General features: G+C 40.6%; 1 protein-coding gene across 1 annotated transcript; it reads right to left on the bottom strand.

Annotated features, from left to right (window-relative positions):
• Positions 1-6961: 6961 nt before the first annotated feature.
• Positions 6962-20368, bottom strand: LOC133136600 (CMP-N-acetylneuraminate-beta-galactosamide-alpha-2,3-sialyltransferase 1-like). The gene is made up of 8 exons (XM_061254236.1): positions 20011-20368; positions 17807-17858; positions 12513-12651; positions 11536-11726; positions 9083-9262; positions 8659-8704; positions 8381-8500; positions 6962-7132 (listed from the first exon to the last, which is right to left on the bottom strand). The coding sequence occupies exons 1-8, from the start codon at positions 20366-20368 to the stop codon at positions 6962-6964; spliced, it is 1257 nt and encodes a 418-aa protein (XP_061110220.1).
• Positions 20369-23660: the final 3292 nt, after the last annotated feature.

Raw genomic sequence — 23660 nt, 5'->3', positions numbered from 1 at the left:
TATCAATGTTTCTGCATGTTCACACTTCAGATTACATTCTTGCCCTTGTGTGGCATTCAACACACAAACATTAATTTGAAGGGAAGAACATTTTACATTTACATTTTAGTCATTTGGCAGACAATCAGCCACAGAGTTTGGTCTATATTCTGGTGAACTATATTCGAGTCTCATCCTAAAACATAGACGTTCAACAAGATCTCCTTTTCTTTTTATTATTATTTCATTCATTTTTTAATTACAAACATTTATGTTCTTGAATTTCTTCTTTTCTTTTCTTTTTTTCAGTTTTAAGTAAGCTCTTGAAGTGGCCGCCTTAATTAACTGATTACGTCAGTTTTTACTTCAGGATAATGCTAATCAAGCTAATAGCAATTTCCGTTACATTGTTGGAAATAACTAGACACATTTATTATAACGGAACAATATGCATGTCCATACAGGATACGAATAGTCACTGCATCGGCGTCTGTGATATTAATTGATATAGACCACAGCTCCGTGAAGTTGGCAACAATTAGACTTCCTGTACAGAAGTTCCGGTTTCAACTTCCTGTGATTTTCCGTCAAAATAAGAGCTGCTGAGTAACGTTAAATAATGAGAACATAGTTACCGCGTTTGCTGCGCTTCCTCACATAATTACCATTGTTTAAATTAATTGCTGATAGAACTTATAAAAGTCAGCAAGCAACTAGCTTGCTATTTGACTAGTTACTATATTGTAGGCCAAGCATACAGTTCAATAACTGCTCATTTGCATACCTGCTTACTGTTTGAAAAAAATGTTGCCAAATATGAAGGGGCATACATTAAATCTATTTATAATATATATAAAATTATACATTTATTATCTAAAATCATGTTCCGAGCAATTGTTGCTGTGTTTCTAGTGTGGGGTGGCCATACGTTGCTATTGACTGTCAATTCACAAGCAGCTCATTTGCATAGCTGATAACTCAAAAACTATGAATTGTTTCAAAATGAAAGGGGGTATACATTTGTTAGCTGGACCCATATCTTTAATATTCTATAGTCCTTTCTGTGAAATCCTGTTCCGAGCAATTGTTGCTGTGTTTCTAGTGTGAGGTGGCCATACGTTGCTAGTGACTGTCAGTTGCCACCCAACTCATTTGCGTAGCTGATAACTCAAAAACTATAAATTGTTTCAAAATGAAAGGGGGTATACATTTGTTAGCTGGACCCTTATCTTTAATATTCTACAGTCCTGTCTGTGAAATCCTATTCCGAGCAATTGTTGCTGTGTTTCTAGTGTGGGGTGGCCATACGTTGCTATTGACTGTCAGTTGCCACCCAACTCATTTGCATAGCTGATAACTCAAAAACTATGAATTGTTTCAAAATGAAAGGGGGTATACATTTGTTAGTTGGACCCATATCTTTAATATTAAACAGTCCTTTCTGTGAAATCCTGTTCACAGCAATTGTTGCTGTGTGTCAGGTGCAGGGTGGGCATTCATTGCTATAGACTGTCAATTCACAAGCTGCTCATTATAGACCTATATACCCAGGGATAAACCCAAACCATGCAACTTTACAAAGAAATTAAAGTCAAATCAACTTTATTTGTGTTGCACATTTCACGCTATATTTGTCAGTACATGCTTTAGAGCAGTGCTTCTCAACCAGGAATTTATTAATTGATTTATTTAATTTAGGGCATTTTTGGTGGTATGATTGGTTCAGTTATTAAATTAGTTGTTTCAGTTTCTGGTTACAACAAAAACCTTCCGGCAAGACTAGAGTTGAGAAACACAGCTTTAGCGCAAGCCCCAGCCTTTCCCCCCACAAAAGCAAGCCTAGGGCAACAGTGGCAAGGAAAAACTTCCAAGGTGGAGAAGGAAGAAACCTTGGGAGGAACCAGACTTAAGTGGGGTGCCCATCCTCCTCTGGCTGGCTTACGGGTGACAATGATGGTCAGATAAAACAATTAACAATGAATTATGAACAATTTGTTCATGTGATGGGTTTTGAATGTGTGTGAGATTGGCAGGGTGCAGATGAAGGAGGTGGCGGTCCTGGGGCAGTATGTGGGGGGTGTCTCAGCGCTGCAGTATGATTGTGATGAAGACAAGGGGGAAAAAAATGACAATATGGCAGTGGGAAGTAAGTAGGGACACAAATGGGACTTGGAAACAAACCGAGGCCTTAATTGTAAGGAGGATTTACTGTTGGGCTAATTCTAATGAGTATTTAATTTTAAGTTAAGTCATCCAGGACAACCTTTCGCATTTTACTTGGACTGCAATTTAACTGATTACTATCAAGTATTATACTTTTTGAAAACACAAACGTAAAGTCCACAGCTGCTCCCATCTAACTGACCTGGAAAGGAAGGACATTGGTGAGCATATTCAAAAACAAAATTTACTGGATGTAGTTTTCCTGTAATGCCAAAATACTGTAAAGATAAATACAGTGAGAGACGGTCAAGAACTGCTAATAAAGATGAGTTGTGGTGCTTCAGTGAGTCCATTAATACTGCTTTCAAAAATATTTTTCCCTCTAATATCCTGCAATGTTCCATTGTACTATGAATCATGGTCCAATGTAACAAATCTAAATTCACTGGAACAAGGACAAATTTAAATCTCCACCAATTTCTTTTTAAATTTGGTAAATTTGGCAAGACCTCAATTGTCTTGCAGTACCAACTATACAGTTCCTGGCTAACAAATGTAGAGGGGACTGCAAGAATTATGTTTTCGGGTACTGTTCTGATTAAAAATGACAGGTATGTGTTTATAATGGAATCATTTAGCCAATTGTTTCCAGGATTTCACAGAAAAGACTGTAGAATATTAAAGATATGGGTATATAGAGTAAATGTATACCCCCTTTCATTTGGAAACTATTTCTAGTTTTTGAGTTATGAGCTATGCAAATGAGCTGGGTGGCAACTGACAGTCAATAGCAACGTATGGCCACAACACACTAGAAAAACAGCAACAATTGCTCGGAACAGGATTTTGCAGAAAGGACTGTAGAATATTAAAGATATGGGTCCAGCTAATAAATGTATACCCCTTTCATTTTGAAATAATTTATAGTTTTTGAGTTATCAGCTATGCAAATGAGCTGGGTGGCAACTGACAGTCAATAGCAACGTATGGCCACCTCACACTAGAAACACAGCAACAATTGCTCGGAACAGGATTTTGCAGAAAGGACTGTAGAATATTAAAGATATGGGTCCAACTAACAAATGTATACCCCCTTTCATTTTGAAACAATTTATAGTTTTTGAGTTATGAGCTATGAAAATGAGCTGGGTGGCAATTGACAGTCTATGGCAACGTATGGCCACCCCACACTAGAAACACAGCAACAATTGCTCGGAACAGGATTTCACAGAAAAGACTGTTTCATATTAAAGATATGGGTCCAGCTAACAAATGTATACCCCCTTTCATTTGGAAACTATTTATAGTTTTTGAGTTATCAGCTATGCAAATGAGCTGGGTGGCAACTGACAGTCAATAGCAACGTATGGCCACTCCACACTAGAAACACAGCAACAATTGCTTGGAACAGGATTTTGCAGAAAGGACTGTTTCATTTTAAAGATATGGGTCCAGCTAACAAATGTATACCCCCTTTCATTTAGAAACAATTCATAGTTTTTGAGTTATGAGCTATGCAAATGAGTTGGGTGGCAACTGACAGTCTATGGCAATGCATGCCCATACCACACCTGACAGACAGCAACAACAGGTGGCAAACTGTTTTTATTGAAATTTGTGCACAATTTTATATTCTCTGCAAATACATCACAATCATATCCAACTGTATTAATTTAACAATTAAAATTGACAAAATTACAGTTCATAAATAATTTTATTCCCCGAACTTTTATTTTGATAAATGCGAACCGGATGTCTCCAATTGTGGCCAGCAACATTTGCCAACTGCACGCAGCTATAGACCACTTACTTCCGATCTTAGGCTCCCCGTGCTTGAGAAACTGATATCCTTTGGAGTCATTCCGTAGTCAAACCTATATTTCCATCTTTATTAACCCAAAGGAAAGAAACCACAGTAAAAGCGTATCCCGTTCATAATGGTCGATGATAACTGTGGAGAGGCACCAAAGCGTGCTCTATTTAAAGTAGTGCCACAGTAGCGGTGGTCGTGTATGGGTAAATAGTATCGACTGTAGATCGGGTAAAAGATTATCGGATTCTTTAATACCTTTTTGAGGTAACGCGCCAGCGCCCGAAAAAACCGAGGCTGCAATGGCATTACTTACACCTGAGCGCCTTACACCTGAGCTACCGGCATTTGACAGACGCCTGATAAAATAAATGGATGTTTGAATTACAATCAAAATGGTAGATATGCAGGTTGCTTCACAGGTGTAAAAAGTATAATACCATACAGAATCTGGGCAACATGCAAATACATACAGACAGAGAATGGCATAGCTTTGTCAGATAGGCAAATGAGGGGGGCTGGTAGATGAAATGAAGGTTTAAGGTTTCAAGGTGCGATGTCATTAAAATGACTTCACTCTTGTCTTACAAAGCCAGTGACACTCTCATGCATGTGTCACCATGGCAGCAGGTGCATACCTCTTATTGAATCATGTCCTGGGTTAGCATATCAATCCTGCATAATCGTACATTACTTTTCCTGCATTTCAACCAAAAATGCTGGCTTCCTGTGTATCCTATTGAAGAGAGTGAGCATACAGTAGATTTGTCTGGTAGAGAATGGTGTATTCACCTAGTCCAAGAAAATTAATAGATACCAAGTCGGGACCAATTTTATCCTCAGTATATAGCCAAAGATATATGGATAAATATTAATAAATGAAAAATAATATGGTTTTTCTATATTCAGTGGAAACTGAACAGGGGGGAGAAAAAGGGAAGAATCAATATGACCCTCCATATTGTTTCCTTTAACCTGCAGGTAGAGACAGAGCACCAATGTATCTCAGCAGGTCCAGCAAACATAATCTATGTGGTTAATTTAACTGAGCTTGTTTCCTTCATGTTGCCAGAATGTCCAGACATCCCTTCTTAAGCACATGAAAAGCAAAGGGTTTGATTGTCACTTATGAAAGAATATCAGACATAACTACATAATTTAGTCACTGTAGATTTCTCCCTATCTGGAGATGGCAAATCAGCTAATTCAGAAACTTTGTAGACCAGGAACCATAGAACCTTCTGATCCTCAGGTGCGTGAGATTAGGCAGAGTCTAAACCCTCAGAGCAGAATATCTGTGTGATTAGGCTGAGTCTAAACCCTCAGAGCAGAAAACCTGTGTGATTAGGCTGAGACTAAACCCTCAGAATACCTGTGTAATTAGGCTGAGTCTAAACCCTCAGAGCAGAATACCTGTGTGAGATTAGGCTGAGTCTAAACCCTCAGAGCAGAATACCTGTGTGAGATTAGGCTGAGTCTAAACCCTCAGAATATCTGTGTGTGATTAGGCTGAGACTAAACCCTCAGAATACCTGTGTAATTAGGCTGAGTCTAAACCCTCAGAGCAGAATACCTGTGTGAGATTAGGCTGAGTCTAAACCCTCAGAATATCTGTGTGTGATTAGGCTGAGTCTAAACCCTCAGAGCAGAATACCCTCTGAGCAGCTGTTCTTATTTTAAACAATCTTCAAATAAAATAATTTTTTTATTAAATAAAAAATAATAATCGGGGCCTCTCTGTGTGGAGTTTGCATGTTCTCCCCTTGTTTGCGTGGGTTTCCTCCGGGTACTCCGGTTTCCTCCCACAGTCCAAAGACATGCAGGTTAGGCTGATTGGAGAGTCGAAATTTCCCATGGGTATGAATGTGTGAGTGAATGGTGTGTGTGCGCCCTGCGATGGACTGGCGACCTGTCCAGGGTGTATTCCTGCCTTTTGCCCAATGTATGCTGGGATAGGCTCCAGCCCCCCTGCGACCCTGTTCAGGATAAGCGGGTTAAGATAATGGATGGATGGGTGAAAAAAAAAAATGTTTTATTCATAAATGCAAGATAAAGTTGAAAAGGCACAAAACCCCCATCCCCAAAACCCAAACCTTACATTTCATTGATAAGGCACTTCACATACAGAGACATAGCCCTCACAGATATTCACCATGTGTACACCAGTCATACAGGCAAAGTTATATATCCGTTTAAAACTAAAAATGTCCCAAGTTATTGATAGAACTTCATGATTTAATTTACTTGATTCAATTATTCCCTCAAAACAAAGCATATTAAAGATGAGCTGAAGTCAAAATGTACTTTTTCCCCAATTTAGTCAAACAAAGTAAAGCGTTAAAGTATTCCAAAAAAATGTATCTAGTTTTACTCATGTATATGTCATATCTAGTTTAACTTGTGTATATGTCATATCTAGTTTAACTTGTGTATGTCATATCTAGTTTAACTTGTGTATATGTCATATCTAGTTTTACTCGTGTATATGTCATATCTAGTTTTACTTGTGTATGTCATATTGCGGAAGCCAGTGCTGCTAAGGGGGCGACATGGCTCAGGCAGTAAGAGCAGTCATCTCATTGGCTCAGGCAGTAAGAGCAGTCGTCTCATTGGCTCAGGCAGTAAGAGCAGTCGTCTCATTGGCTCAGGCAGTAAGAGCAGTTGTCTCATTGGCTCAGGCAGTAAGAGCAGTCGTCTCATTGGCTCAGGCAGTAAGAGCAGTCGGCTGGCAGCCGGAGGGTTGCCAGTTCGATCCCCCACCCAGGCTGTGTCGAAGTGTCCCTGAGCAAGACACTTAACTCCCAAATGCTCCTGACGAGCTGGTCGGTGCCTTGCATGGCAGCCAATCGCCGTTGGTGTGTGTATGTGTATGAATGGGTGGATGAGAAGCATCAATTGTACAGCGCTTTGGAAAAAGGCGCTATATAAATGCCAACCATTTACCATGCTCTAACTTCAGCCTTTAAGGCCGTTCGGCAGTCCTGTTCATTTCACAGCCAATGGTTACCCTCATCTCCCTTCAAACAACTTCATTTTATTTTTACAGGCCAGCAGCTTCATGGTGATGGACTCATAGTCTCCAGCATGCCCTCCGGTTGGCATTGACTGGAGAAATTTCCTTGTCTCCCAGTAATGCTGCCAGGTTCTGTCCTTGGCTGCTCCAAATCCAAAAACATTCACCTGAGATCAAGAGGAAGCAGATGGACAGTTTGATGTTGAACTGAGTAGATTTTGTGAGGCCCAGGTTACAAACAGCTGTGGAGGCATTCACTATGAGGCTGAGGTTATAGAGGCATTCACTATGAGGCTGAGGTTATAGAGGCATTCACTATGAGGCTGAGGTTATAGAGGCATTCACTACGAGGCTGAGGTTATGTAGGCATTCAGTACGAGGCTGAGGTTATAGAGGCATTCACTATGAGGCTGAGGTTATAGAGGCATTCACTATGAGGCTGAGGTTATAGAGGCATTCACTACGAGGCTGAGGTTATGTAGGCATTCAGTACGAGGCTGAGGTTATAGAGGCATTCACTACGAGGCTGAGGTAATGTAGGCATTCAGTACGAGGCTGAGGTTATGTAGGCATTCACTATGAGGCTGAGGTTATAGAGGCATTCACTATGAGGCTGAGGTTATAGAGGCATTCCCTATGAGGCTGACGTTATAGAGGCATTCACTATGAGGCTGAGGTTATAGAGGCATTCACTATGAGGCTGAGGTTATAGAGGCATTCACTACGAGGCTGAGGTTACAGGCAGCTGTGGAGGCATTCAGTACGAGGCTGAGGTTATAGAGGCATTCACTATGAGGCTGAGGTTATAGAGGCATTCACTATGAGGCTGACGTTATAGAGGCATTCACTATGAGGCTGAGGTTATAGAGGCATTCACTATGAGGCTGAGGTTATAGAGGCATTCACTATGAGGCTGAGGTTATAGAGGCATTCCCTATGAGGCTGACGTTATAGAGGCATTCACTATGAGGCTGAGATTATAGAGGCATTCACTACGAGGCCGTCTATATCCAGACCGAGGCTGGGGATTAGCGAGGTCATGGTTTTTCGGTCCAGTAAGGATTACTTCTGATTTGTCACAGTTAAGTTTGGGATTAAATCCCAAAGGACAGTATTAAATCAGAAGCACCATGGAAACACTACATCTGTGGTCCTAACAAGACATTAAGAAGACTTATCAGTGATTCAGGAATGGTCAATGAAATTTGATGTTGCAAAAATTCTACCAGTGGCTCATCATGCATACAGTAAAAAAAGTATCAGGGCATTTCACCAACACTAGATGGCAGTATACGCCAGCTCAAACGTACACTGCATCTGACACTGCACTTTGCTTTTGCTTTTTTTCTTGGGTAAATTGGATAAAGCCAGTTTGTTAATGATATAGTTTGTTAAAATGTGTAATATGTGCTTACCTCATCACATACGTGGATGGCGAACATCAAGGTTAAGAAGCCGGTGGAGGGATATTGCCCATGGCGTTCAAGCCACACATCATAGACGTACTTTAAGAACGTGGGGTTGTATATTAACACCTGTGTTGAATGAAATCATAAAAGTCACAGAATGAGCACAAGAGACATACTACGTGTGATATTTGTATATTCACACACTTGTACATACACACACACACACACACACACACACACAAAAGCATCTTGTGTGAACAAAGTGCGACACAAGACTCTTTCACCTTATTCTTGTCTGCATTAATCTTGGCCATCACCGGCATCCGGGTGCTGTTGAAAACAGAGAGATGTCAATAGCCTGCTGGGTGCCACTTAGTCCAATGACAATCCACAAGATCACAGAGTCCACTAGTACCCCAGGGCAGGACACTTGGAGCATCCATGGCAGCACTGAACCAAGAGCTGATAAAGGAGCCCTTTTTCCCTTTCTTTGTGCATAACTGTCTGTCTAGCTCATTTTGCCCCTCACCCTAACATTAAATGCAAAGCGTAATGATGAAAACTGTTGCTTCTTTTTCACCCAAAAACAAAGTGAGTGAGCACCACAGCAGCTTCTGACGAGGGCTCTTGTTTCTCAGAGCTGCATTCAGCTTCTTAGATCAATGTTCAAACACAAATGCATTCCCAATGTAGCCCATGGCCACCTACCGTTTCACAGTGCCTGTGGTCAGAGCACTAGTGATCCACTCCAGATCCAAAGTCTTGAATGGTATCAGCAGCAGACTTGTGTCCTTTTGCAGGTTTGTGGCACTTTCTGGGTACATGACACGATGGGTGGTTCTGTTCCCTACGTCCTTTTCATAGCCCAAAATGGGAGCTTTGTTCATTCTGCAGAGACAATATGTATCGCTCTTAGAGAACTGACTGCTATGTAAACTAGTCTTGACATTGATTTTAGACAATGCAATCATGATAGCTGCATTTTTGTGGCCCAAGTTTACCATACAACCAAGAAACATCATTATGGTTTCTGTAACGTGATGTGAGAAATATGTTTCAACACTATTGCCACAGAAAATACACTAACTGGTATTCAATTAACATTTCTATTGACTTAATCGATGCAAGCTTTGTAATTCAGGAGTTCAGGGTGGAAGAACACATGGTAGGACAAGCTGCCTCAGCTTTTAATAGTTAATCAGGGTAAATCATATTTTATTTCTAGAAACAAAAAACTGTGACATAATAAAAGCACAAAATTGCAATGCCAGATTGTTAAAGACGATTAAAGGCGAGAACAGCAGTTTAGATGTTTATCAGCCTCTTCTTTGCAAAGCAGGGCAATAAAACTCCAGCCTCCCTCTCACTATGCTCATGGTTTGCAACCCTCACCTCCCCATGGAGTCAGACAATAAAAGGTAACTTTTATTACATTTCTGGTCAACATATTTCCGGTTTAGTAGAAATACAAGTTTGTTTTGCTAATTGTTCGATACAAACATGTATGGAACCAAATATCCCACCAACAGCTATGGCTGTTTTCTGACTAATTTTGAAGTTTATTTCATAATCCGTTCAGCCATTTTCTAGAAAATTATATATTAACCCAGCGCTATTTCTTATTGTTGCAGAAATGCATTGCAAGGTCATTTCAGTACCAAACTAATGTAAAACATAGTAAGCTTCTTGTACAGGGCCTCCTACCCTTTCCAACAAGGTATAATGTGTCATATTCAGGTTATGGACAGTTTAGGAATATTGCTGAGTTTGCATAGCTGCAATGAATATACAGACATGAGTAATTAAAGGATTTGGACTTGCTATAGATTAACCTGTATTGTACTGGCGAACAGGGCTAGCATGGCTCTGGCTAACCTAATTTTGAAATAAATGTGATGTCCATTTAAAATGTGATGCAGGTTCGTTTGAAAGCATTAGGGTGAGTCATCCTTTTTGGAGGGCGTTTTGGACACTTCGGGCTTGCTTTAAAAAAACATACTCACATACAATATTTTCTTTACATTTTCAATAAAAAAACCAGTTTTAAAAGAAAAATAAGCTTTTCTGATCATTCAAGTGTCTGGAGAAAAAGATATGTACATATATTTGGAGAGATTAGGGGACACTTGATGACACCTGGGTGCAGTTGTGGAATTTGAATGCCTGTCGATATTGTTACAAAATGCTGTACACAAGTTAAAACCAAGTTTGTCCACAAATATAAAGTAGGTCTGGGTTGGTCCTTGACTTAGAAATTGAGGTATTCAGTGCTAAACTATAAAACATTAATAATAGTAATGAAAATTTTGTATTTCATGTATCTTTTGTGTACACTGTATGTGCACGCTCTGACTTAAATTTGTTACGACCCAAATTAAAATGTTACAGGCCTCTTCTTTCTAACCTTTAAATTTAAGTGTTAATAGTCAATAGTTTCAGATATTAATTAATTATATTGGACAAAAATAGGCGGAGGGCAAAGTGAAAAGGCGTCAATAATATGATTACAGTGCTGTTCTGTTTTTTGAACTATCCAAAAAACAATGCTGGGGCCTTCACTCCTGAAGAGCCGCAGGGTGTGCTGGCTTTTGTTATTACTTAGCATTCAACTGATCAATTAAACCACTTAATTTGTTTAAAACAGTTCAAATGTGGTTCAAATCTGGAGTATCCCAGTACCAACTGTGGCTGGTAGCTCCACAGGGCAAAATGCATGTTGTGTTTACATTTCCCAGGAATAGGAGGTTTCAATCCATTAGGGCACTGATCTCAAACTTGAGAACAGGCCATTCAGACCAGCAATGCTGACCTTATCCTACCACTAAAGTGTACCTACTGCTTAGTTTGCCTAACAGCTAAATGGTATCTAGCGCCGTATCAAGCCTGGTCTTGAAAACCCCCAGTATTTCTGCCTCCACTACATATCCACTTTTGGATTCTGTTTAAATCTTCCTGGACTAAAAAAGATTTCAAACTGTTAGCTAAACCTTCTAGTTTTGTATCATCTGCAAATTTAACTGACGTACTTTAAATGTCCCTGTCAAGGTCATTTATATGAATGAGGAAGAACAGTGGTCCCAGCACCGATCCTTGTGGGACTCCACTTCCCACAATACCTCAGCCTGACCTGTTTTTAGGTCAGCTCAGGCTGAGTCTGTCACCTTATGATGAAGTCATTGGAGTCAATGAGGGATCCGTAATCAGATCCCTTGAGGTTCCCAGAATTCCCTACTACAGCGCAAGTCCTGCAGCGATTGGGCCCTGAGTCGTTATAATGTCCCTCCCCAGGGACGACCTGGAATAGTTTCTGCACCACAGCACTGTAGTTGGCATTTTGCTTAGTCTGTAGCCTCTGGGGACACAATAAAGACACACAAGAGTGACTCTCAGCTGCTCAAGAGTCAATCAACAAGAGCAACGGTAGCTATGGGAGCAGAATAAAGCCTTTCTTAGGCAGATGGCAGGTTATGCTGTATTTACATGGTTTTTCTCCAATTACATTTGTCAACAGACCAAAACCAAAACACACACACCCACACACACACACATACACAGTTCAGTCAGAAGACTCATAATAAATGACTCCCTGTTGTAAGCCAGCCAAAACAGGGAGTGACTACCCCCCCCCACCCATGGGGGTCTTTAGAAGCTCACAGTTGGATGCTGGGGTGGTGGTGGGAGAGCAACAAACTTCTGAAGACACGATTGCAATGCAAATGCAGTAACAAGCATGTAATACAAGCAACAGCAGCAGTGAAACAACAGCATGCCAAAAAGAGCAATGCAGCAGAATGAGCCAGGCAGCGCTATGGCTTTAGCATGCAGAAAGAGCCAGGCAGCGCTATGGCTTTAGCATGCAGAATGAGCCAGGCAGTGCTATGGCTTTAGCGTGCAGAATGAGCCAGGCAGTGCTATGGCTTTAGCGTGCAGAATGAGGCAGGCAGCGCTATGGCTTTAGCATGCAGAATGAGCCAGGCAGCGCTATGGCCTTAGCATGCAGAATGAGCCAGGCAGTGCTATGGCTTTAGCGTGCAGAATGAGCCAGGCAGTGCTATGGCTTTAGCGTGCAGAATGAGCCAGCAGGTCAGCTTTTGGATGATTTCCAGCATCATAGGTACTTTTTTGTGTGCGTGCTTACCTGCCACCATTTAAAGGTGTCGTCAGACAGCATGGCGTTCTTCTGTGACAAGAGTGGCGATATGGACGTGTTAAAGCGCTTCCTGAACCAGGGGTCTTCATCCTCAACAGAGATGCACTGGCGGCAGGCACACAGTGCCCTGGAAACGGGTTTGTCGGACCGCCGAGAGACAAGTTGTGATAAGTATGATGACGTATTGCTGGAGCTAAATAAAACTATGGTAGTAGCACAGAAGCAGAACAGCACAATCAAAAGCTTTCTTCTCGGATTCTTGAGGTCCACCATTTTGTAAATGATATGTGTTTACAGACTGGAAAGTTGCAAAAAGGAGGGAGAGCTTCCTCAATGGAGGGTTTGACTTCAGACGAGGGTTTGAAAGGATTGTATCAGAAACAAAGTGCATGACCTATTCAGGCAGGGAATGTTATCCTTTCAGAACAGTTCTCAGATGCACTCAAAAGCTAGATGCATGCAGTTTACACTTCGGGGGTTTTCTGCATGGTAAACTGCAAGTACGAGAGGTACTGACAGTCGTAGATTAGTAAGTAACTGACGTCTGAATAGGAGGGAAAATGTGACGGTTTGAAGTGCAAGCTTGTGCTTCCTGTTAGAGGGAGGGGTCCTGCTTTCTTCTTTTTGACTGAATGAGGTGGTAAAGAGATGGTGAAGCTGCTCTCTGCTGGAAATCACCCACCTAGAAAGAAAACAAAGGAGGACTGATTACACTCAACATATCTATGGTACATATCAGTAATGGGCCTGGAGCATTTCCCAACAGAGGGGATTGCTCTCCGTAGAATCCATTGGAACACATAAACAACTTAAATATTACCAGATTATTCAAAAAACTAAAATCCAACCTGAGACTGCTACACTTAAGGAAAATCTAATGTTTCTGCTTAAAAATCTGTCAAATGAACATGTACATGTAAGCTATTGTAAGTATTCACTGTTCTGCATGTAAATGAGAGGCTTAGCACAATAGACACATAGACAGCAAGGTTTATTTTGAGGGGACATAGTGCATTGAAGGTGAGTATAACAGTAGTAATTATCGATAAGTTTGGTTAATGTACAATCAATATTAATTTGTTCTGCATAAATCTATATCAATACATGTAGTCTGGTGCAACCAGGCACACACAAATTAAAAAATTAGTGTACTGTATAATACTGTGATCATATCGCGTACAGTTTATGTATATTACAAAACCAAATGTAGATACTTTGTATCTTATATTATTTGGTGTACCCCAAATATTACTTTGTCATAAAAGATGCCTTGGGTCCATACAATCCCCTAACTACTTCTGATAAACTACCTACAAGGAGATAAAATAATAGGTAGATATTGCACATGATTATAGTTACATATTGCACATGATTATAAGTTGATATTGCAGTGATTAGAGGTAGATATTGTACATGATTATAAGTAGACATTGCACATGGTTATAGTTAGATATTACACGTGATTATAGGTAGATATTGCACATGATTATAGTTAGATATTACACGTGATTATAAGTAGACATTGCACATGGTTATAGTTAGATATTACACGTGATTATAGGTAGATATTACACATGATTATAGTTACATATTACACGTGATTATAGGTAGATATTACATGTGATTATAGGTAGATATTGATTATAAGTTGATATTACACGTGATTATAGGTAGATATTGATTATAAGTTGATATTACACGTGATTATAGGTAGATACTGCACATGATGAGCCGCGGTGGCGTAACAGGCTAAGACGCAGCAGACTTGCGGTTGCAGTTTGCTGCAGTTGCACACCGGGGTTCGATTCTCGGTCCTGCCAAAAGCCAAGTTTGGCCGGCTCACGTGGGGCAGCAATAATTGGCTCGCTGCTCCAGAGGGAGGGACTTGGCAGGGTTATTAGATCGCCGCACAATAAGCACCTCGGGCGCCTCGGAATCACGGCAACGGGCACGAGACGAGACGGCTTGAAGAAGGCGTGTCGCTCTCATTCGGGCCGCCCAGGGATGGGGTACGGGCGGTACATCTAATACGACTACCTCCAATTGAATCAGACGAGGTACAATTGGCTACCAAATTGGGAGAAAAAGGGAAAAATCTAAAAAAAAAAAAAAGATATTGCACATGATTATAGGGAGATATTGCACGTGATTGCACTCTTTAGGTTCAATCTCCCACACCAGGCAGGTTAGAGGTTCCTCATTTTATGAGAGTTCTACAGTCCCCTCCAAAAATATTTGAATAGCAATTTCTTTGTTTTTGCTATACACTGAAGACAATTGAGTTTGAGGTCAAAAGATGTAGATGAGATGACAGATCTGAATTTCAGCCTTTATTTCCTGGTATTTTTGTCTAGATTTGTTAAACAACTAAGAACATCACCTTTTATATCAGACCACCCATTTGTGTTAGAAATGATAAACCAACATCAAGACCAGAGAGCTGTCTTTGGGAGAAAGGCAAGCTATTTTGAAGCTTAGAAAAGAGGGGAAATCCATTGCACAAGCATTGAGGATAGCTTGTACAACAACTTGGAATGACCTGAAAAAGAAAGAAACCACTGGTGTACTGAGTGTTGGTGCGTTTTGCTTGTTGTTGCGCTTTTATTGAAAACATCAGCTAATCAGAGAAAATAGTGAATTACACCCACCAGTAATGGTGCTTCTGGCAAATCGACCCTGATTGAAAAGATATTAAAATAATGTAAATAAAACATGACATGCCAAAGAAGGCGTATTGCTAGGTGGCGTAGCCACAAACCATATCACAAACCATGTATAAAAATTATATATACAGTTGGATAATTTAGTTTGTAAGTTTTTAATGATATTAATGATGTTAGAGTGACATTTATTTACACACACTCAAATTTCAGCCATGTTATATTATTTTTCATTCATGAACTTAATTACCATACACGTGAAGATAATTTGGGACAGCCTGAAAATAAAAAGATTTAAAGAAGGAAAAAATTATATTCAAAATGTTTTACTTTATTTTGTTGCAGTAATATCTTATACTTGATAATCAGTATCATGCATGACATTTGAATCATCTTAACAAATAAGGCCCAAATGCTACACTGTGTCCCGGTACCCTGTCTCCTGGCTACTTCCTGGGTGACCATCGCCACGCCCACTTCAATGAGTGAGTCACAGAATAAATGTCATGTGACCACCATCAATTTATATACACGGTATTTGAGGTGAAAATGCTGAATGACAATGATTAGCTAGTCAAGGCGAAAAACTCAAAATACTTAATGCGTCCCAAATTCTGAATCTGAATTCACCCTAATGTAGTGAATAGTAAACCAAGAAATAAACGTAATTTGTGATGAACGAGTAGGCTACATTCAGTCTATCGACTAAAAGCGGTAATAGCATTCTTCTAAACCAGTGTTTTTTGTATAGAAAGGTGTAGGGTGTGTTGTAGATATTTACTCCATAAAAATATGTTCTTTTACATATTAGACACATAAAATAAGCCACGGCCATGCTTAAAAATTTTATTTATTTTTTTTAAAAGAAGAAAAATGACAAATTGAACGCCATATCTGGGTTAAGGGAGCTGCATCTTCACTGGGCATTGTAAGATGGAAATGAGGGTTTTTAAGAACAGGCTGTATAGACCTATGTTTGTTAATGGATTTGCGGCAAGATCCTGCAGTGCATAGCCTTATACGCGATTACGCGGATATATTGCAAAATACGACGTCTGCTGTCCAAATTCACTCTTTATTTAGTTAACTATACAAGGTGCATCTCAAAAAATTTGTATATGGTGGAAAAGTTTCTTTTTTTCTGTCATTTGTTTCAAAAAGTTAAACTTTCTTATATTCTAGATTCATTACACATAAAGTGAAATATTTCAAGCCTTTTTTTGTTTTAATCTTGACGATTACGTCTTACAGCTCCAGTATCTGAAAATATTACAATATTACATGAGACCAGTCAAAAAAAAGATTTATAATACAGAAATGTCGATCTTCTGAAAAGTATGTTCATTTATGCTCTCAATACATGGTCGGGCAATCATGGGGAAAACTGCTGACGTGACAGTTGCCCAGTAGACACTCATTGACACCCTCCACAAGGAGGGTAAGCCATAGAAGGTCGTTGCTGAAAGGGCTGGCTGTTCGCAGAGTGTTGTATCAACGCATATTCATGGAAAGTTGACTGGAAGTTGCTTGAAGTCCAGTGTGTCCAAGTTTCCACAGTCAGTGATGATTTGGGGTGCCATGTCATCTGCTGGTGTTGGTCCACTGTGTTTTATCAAGTCCAGAGTCAACACAGCAGATTACCAGGAGATTTTAGAGCACTTCATGCTTCCGTCTGCTGACAAGCTTTATGGAGATGCTGATTTCCTTTTCCAGCAGGACTTGGCATCTGCCCACAGTGCCAAATCTACTAGTAACTGGTTTGCTGACCATGGTATTACTGTGCTTGATTGACCTGAACCACATAGATAATCATCGAGATTCAAAATAATAAATAATTGAAATATTTCACTTTATGTGTAATGAATCTAGAATATGTGAAAGTTTCAATTAAATAACAGAAAAAAGTAACTTTTCCACGGTATTCTAATTTTTTTTAGATAAACCTGTGTAGCGTATTAAATTGATATTCACAAAGTAGGGATTAGTAATAAGTGAATAGTGAGCCATTTCAGATACAGCCAATGGGTGCGTCCCATTATTCTGAAAATGCATACTTCACTCCACTTTGTCCCAAACGTTACGGTGCCCTGAGATGGAAGGGCTACGTATAAACACCGCTATAATTTCTACATGGGAACCCAAAGTGTATACAAAATACCCTTTAATAAAATCTGAAAATTTGCACTTTAATCACATGTTAATTGTGTGATTTCAAATCTAAAATTGTAGCAAATCAGAGGCAAAGAAATACATTCCGAGCCTTGAGAGATATAACCCATCAGATTACATTACATTACATTACATTACAAGGCATTTAGCAGACGCTCTTATCCAGAGCGACGTACAACGAAGAGCAAATCAAACACAAGTATGAGTGCTAAGAGGACCTGAGAGCCCAGTACAGTTCCGAGTCTTAGTGTGTTTACAGATACAATCGGAACCCTTGAAGAATAACCCGATGTACAAGGAGGGGTTTGGAGAGACGCTATTAAACGACTAATCCTGTTATATCGGCCTCCTCCTCGTTCTCCTTATATAAAATAGTGTCAGAAGTAAAACTAAAAAAGAAATACTACAACAAAGTTAATCAAACCAGCGCCACCATTCATGTGAATAACTTACCTTGATGTCCGCTGCGGGAAAGGTGAAGTTACATTTCCATCGACGATGAGGACTGAAAAAACAAAAGCATTTATGCACCTACACTACAGGTGCGTCCCAATAGACGGAAAGTGTATAGGCATACAGCACTCCTTTGCGCCACATTATTTCGCAGAAGTGGAGGAGTGGCCCTGGGGGAGTGGAGTAAAGGATGGTGGAGTGAAAGATTGTGGGACGCAGTCTAGCACTGAATGGGGGCGAGTCGCGCACATTAAACTATGAGAAGTTAACGAGCACACCTGCGGACGATGGCGTATGACAGGTGAACACAGCGATGCAGCTTACGCCGGCCGGCAAACGCAAATGATCGGCCGAAATGGATAAGCCGTTTATAAACGGTATAGAATTGCGTCAGGACTTTCAATATTTAGAAGAGGTGAATTTGTCCCCCCAAAACATAATGAATGATAACCTCCTCCCCAGTACAGGTATAAATAACAGCACAGAGGGTCTAAACGCTTAGATATCTTTTTGCCTATTTTACAATTATTTCATACACCTCATATGCGATATGTCTACCGTTGCGGAAGCATGATAGTGTCATGAGAAGAAGAGGAGTAAATTGGTTCATAAAAATTCACCAGAATGCAGGAAATTAAGTGAGAGATGCTCAAAATTTCCTGGGGGAGAACACCCAATGTTGAAATGAAACCTATGCCCTTGAGTACTAATATACTATATTAACACACTTACTGTCTGTCTAACTAATAAACTAACAGTCACTTATTTTGGGTATTTAGATTTATACACTTACTATAACTTACAAACAATTATCTCCCATTTCTAGTCTGCTCTGTAACTCCGCCTCTCTGTTCTATCACTATGTAATGTCCACGTCCTAATCCGGAGCCGAATGTCTTTCATGTGGGTTCGTTTCCTCTTTGTTATTATATCAGTACCCTATTATGTTCTCCGCATGTTGTCCATTTGTTTAGCCCACCTCACTCCCGTGCCCCGCCTAGTTTGGTCTGGTCTTGGTATTTAAACACCTGTCTCTGCATTGTTCTTTGTCTGAACGTTGATCAATATCGGGTTGCCAATTCATAGTAAGCCTGTATATTTGAGATTCAAGAACGACACGAGTTTGCCTTATCCTTCTGTTTTTTTTTTTGCTTGTTTGATTATTTGATTATTCGTTTTGGCCCTTTTTGTACTCCAGCCTGTGACTCTCAGATTATAGGCCCCTGCTTTGTTTTTTGACCATTATTTTGAATCTCGATTCTGGCATTGTTTGAACTCTGTTTACCTGGCTTGATTCTGGGATTGTTTGAACTCTGTTTACCTGGCTTGATCCTGGACTGATTAAAGAACAACATTTTTGCATACTCCCTGGTCTGTGTCTGGGTCCTCTGAACGGTACCTCACACATAAAATTAAAGAAAACCAAAACGTAGTTGTGGTCACAGGCAGAAGGTCGATAACAGTAAGGCAGTCCAAACAGGCAGATAAACAGAAACAAAATCTGGGATGTGAGATATAGCTCAAGTCTGGAGACATGGAACACTGGATGGAGTCAGGCCCTATGCCTGGAAGGTGGGGGGTGTGATGGGAGACGGAGTCAGGCATTGAGAAGGTGGGGGGTGTGATGGGAGACGGAGTCAGGCATTGAGAAGGTGGGGGGTGTGATGGGAGATGGAGTCAGGCATTGAGAAGGTGGGGGGTGTGATGGGAGATGGAGTCAGGCATTGAGAAGGTGGGGGGTGTGATGGGAGATGGAGTCAGGCATTGAGAAGGTGGGGGGTGTGATGGGAGATGGAGTCAGGCATTGAGAAGGTGGGGGGTGTGATGGGAGACGGAGTCAGGCATTGAGAAGGTGGGGGGTGTGATGGGAGACGGAGTCAGGCATTGAGAAGGTGGGGGGTGTGATGGGAGACGGAGTCAGGCATTGAGAAGGTGGGGGGTGTGATGGGAGACGGAGTCAGGCATTGAGAAGGTGGGGGGTGTGATGGGAGATGGAGTCAGGCATTGAGAAGGTGGGGGGTGTGATGGGAGATGGAGTCAGGCATTGAGAAGGTGGGGGGTGTGATGGGAGATGGAGTCAGGCATTGAGAAGGTGGGGGGTGTGATGGGAGATGGAGTCAGGCATTGAGAAGGTGGGGGGTGTGATGGGAGATGGAGTCAGGCATTGAGAAGGTGGGGGGTGTGATGGGAGATGGAGTCAGGACATGGCGGCCCCGAGGAGCAATGATGTGCATCCTCCACCCAGGCGAGCGAGGCCTCCCAGGAGGGCAGGGACTTCTCCACCAGGCAGCGCAGTGTCTTTGCCGGCTCCTGGCTCGTCCGCTCAGTCTGGCCGGCGGTCTGGGGGTGAAAGCTAGACAGCAGCTGGGTCTTGGCCCCCAGAGCGGACAGCATGACCTCTAAAAGCGACTGGAGAACTGAGGGCCACGGCCCCTGGTCACCTCCAGGGGCAGGCCGTGCAGACGGAAGGCGTGGAGGAACAGGAGCTCCGCTGTCTCTTTCCAGGAGGGTAGTTTGGGGAGAGCAAACGAAGTGAACAAACTTCAAAAACTGGTCCACCATGATGAGGACCACGAGCGCCTTGGTTTTGCCACAATGGCTTTTTATGTTTCGTTTTGGTCGAAGCTTTCTCTGTCAGAGAAACTTTGCTGGGCCTGAAAAACTCAAATTAGCGTTTCCCTAAAACTTTTTCCCTCCGTCTTGCGACCACAAACTTGCCAACTATTAATGGATGGGGAAATAATTCAGTACATCTTGTTTCAAAATGCATAAAATAAAGGTATATTTTAATGACAATCAAAATGGCAGAGATGCAGGTTGCTTAGCTTTGCAGTGGCATAGCTTTGTCAGATAGGCAAATGAGGGATTGTAACAGACATTTAAACCAGGAGTGCCCAAATTTTTGCACCCCACTGTAAAAATACTTGGAAATAAAAACTGAAATTCGGATACGAATCTCATGTACAGCTTCTGACCTCAAACCCAATTGTCTTCAGTGTATAATTGGCCTTGCTGTTCCAATCATTTTGGAGGGGACTGCGTAAACACAACAAAACCAATGGTCACCATTTTAAATAAATTGTTACATTTGTGGTGTTAAATATGTCAAATATGTCACTGTAGAGAATACTGGCTGTTGACAGTACGGCATGAAGCATTAACAAGTTGTGGGGTTAGGGTCTGTGAATGTGGATTAATCTTTCAGTCTAGAAACCCCACCCCTCATCTCCATCCTTGAGAACAATTATTTTCTTGCAGTTGTACTTGTACTCCCAAATGTTAACTCGAATTTTCTTGCAGAATATGAATATCATACTTTCTCTGTCACTCTCTCTTGCTCTCTCTCTATCTATTGGACTCTATCTATCTCTCCGACACACACTCAAAAAGAATACCCCTTGCTAGGTCATCACAACTGCTGTCCTTCATAATATTATGCCCACAGAGACTAAAACACAGATTTGTTAACAGCTCTTGGTGAAGTTTTCAAACGCCACTCACACACAAGAACGAGTTGCCAGAATGAAAACAACCCCATTATTCTTGCGGATATGCAACTACGGTATGCAACTATAAAAAATTTTTTTAAAACCTCTTAAAACTTTCTATGAACTAGCCAGCTAAATTGCTTGTCATCACGCATGCACGCCATGACGTCACTTTCACGCTGACGTCTTTTTTTTAAGGTGCTGCTGCGCCGATGTTATTCATCTTGCAGAATGTGAAGTTGATTCATTTTGTAATGATGCTGATGAAACAATATCTGTATTTTGGGAAGGTATATATTGCCATGTTTTCTGGAATGATACAAAGAAACTTACAGATGGTACAATCGATTGTTTTTTTAAATTTGTGCTACTGTGTTTTCAAAAAATGAGAAGGTAAACATAAACCGTAAAATGTTTGTTATCAACCTTCTCTTAATTTGAGCAAAATCTCATATCCATTCCAGCGAATATGCTAATCAGAAACCACATTTTGTAGTATTTCAGGCCTTATTAAATCACACTTGCTTTACATAATGTGGTGTAAAGCCTAGCCCCAGTTCTAAAGCCATTGAGACTGCGTGTAATGGCAATTTTCTAGCCATCCATTATATTACATCAATCAACCTGTAATATACTTAGATCCTGTGATATTATATATATCTTTGTTGAGTTCAATAAAAAAGTGTTTTTATTTACAGATATTATTTTCTCAGAATCTTGCAATATGTTTGCAAGGCCCCACAAACTAAAACTGTCTAGTCTCTCTTCCGAATTCAGAATTCAGACTTTATTGCTCAGGAAGCGTAATTGTTCAACACATGAACACGTTTTAGTTTACGGTAACATAGTTTCCAAAATTAACGAGACACTCACATATACAATTATGTGCTACAGCGCTCAGCCAATTTACAGTAAAAAGTTCGTTCGCCAACCCGGATGGCACAATATTCTCAGTGTTGTATAGCGCATTATCAATGTTTCTGCATGTTCACACTTGAGATTACATTCTTTGTTGGGCAAAATTGCCCTTGTGTGGCATTCAACACACATTCAGTAAGTTTGCCTTTATGTTTAGCTACGTACCATCTGCAAAATTATTTCTAAACATTCATTACATTAATTTGAAGGGAAGAACAATCAGCCACAGAGTTTGGTCTATATTCTGGTGAACTATATTCGAGTCTAATCCTAAAACATAGACGTCCAACAACATCTTCCTTTTCTTTTTATTATTATTTCATTCATTTTTTAATCACAAACATTTATGTTCTTGAATTTCTGTTTTTTCTTTTCTTTTTTTCAGTTTTTACTTCAGGATAATGCTAATCAAGCTAATAGGAATTGCCGTTACATTGTTCGAAATAACTAGACACATTTATTATAACAGAACAATATGCACATGCCCATACAGGATACGAATAGTCACTGCATCAGCGTCTGTGATATTAATTGATATAGCCCACTTACTTCCGATCTTAGGCTCCCCGTGCTTGAGAAACTGATATTACATTACATTACATTGATATCCTTTGGAGTCATTCCATAGTCAAACCTTTATTTCCATCTTTTTTAACCCAAAGGAAAGAAACCACAGTAAAAGCGTATACCGTTGATAATGGTCGATGATAACTGTGGAGAGGCGCCAAAGCGTGCTCTATTTAAAGTAGTGCCATAGCAGCGGTCGTCGCGTATGGGAAAATAGTGGCTACTGTAGATCGGGTAAAAGACTATCGGATTTTTAAATACCCTTTTGTGGTAACGCGGGTAACCAGGGACAAGTGCACTGAAAACCCAAGAGGCAAGTTCAGTTCAAAGAGCAGGAACTGACCACAAAGATAAGAACTAGGGCCGTGGCCTGGAGATAACAAACAGAAGCAGCAATAAAGCAGTTTCAGCAAATATAAGGCGAGCAATAAGTTCAATAGCAGTGATAAAATAAAGATATATGTGCTTTGACTTATGCTTGTTTACAGTTCTATTTCAATTATCAGTATGCGGTGATTCGTTGTTGGTGTGTGTGTGTGTGTGTGTGTGTGAATGAGAACCAACAATTATACAGCGTTTTGGATAAAGACGCTATATACATTTTATATTTTTTACATTTTACATTTTTGTCATTTAACAGACGCTTTTAATCCAAAGCGATTTACAAGTACATAGGTTCTTCCACAAGTTAAAGCATCACATCCATGATGTTGTTCTAAACATATAGTCATCAAAAGTGCAATTCTTTATTTTTTTTGGGGGGGGGGGGGGGGGGGGGGGGGGTTAGGCAAGAGGGATAGGGATATCAGAAAGTGGGCGGGGGAAATCAGGAGGGAGGACTAAGGTACAGTTTGAAAAGGTGTGTTTTTAGTCTGCGTCGA

Source organism: Conger conger, chromosome 9 (genome assembly GCF_963514075.1).
Source record: "Conger conger chromosome 9, fConCon1.1, whole genome shotgun sequence".
Classification (NCBI taxonomy): domain Eukaryota; kingdom Metazoa; phylum Chordata; class Actinopteri; order Anguilliformes; family Congridae; genus Conger; species Conger conger.
Note: the sequence above shows the minus strand (reverse complement) of the source record. Positions and strands in the feature narration are given on the sequence as shown.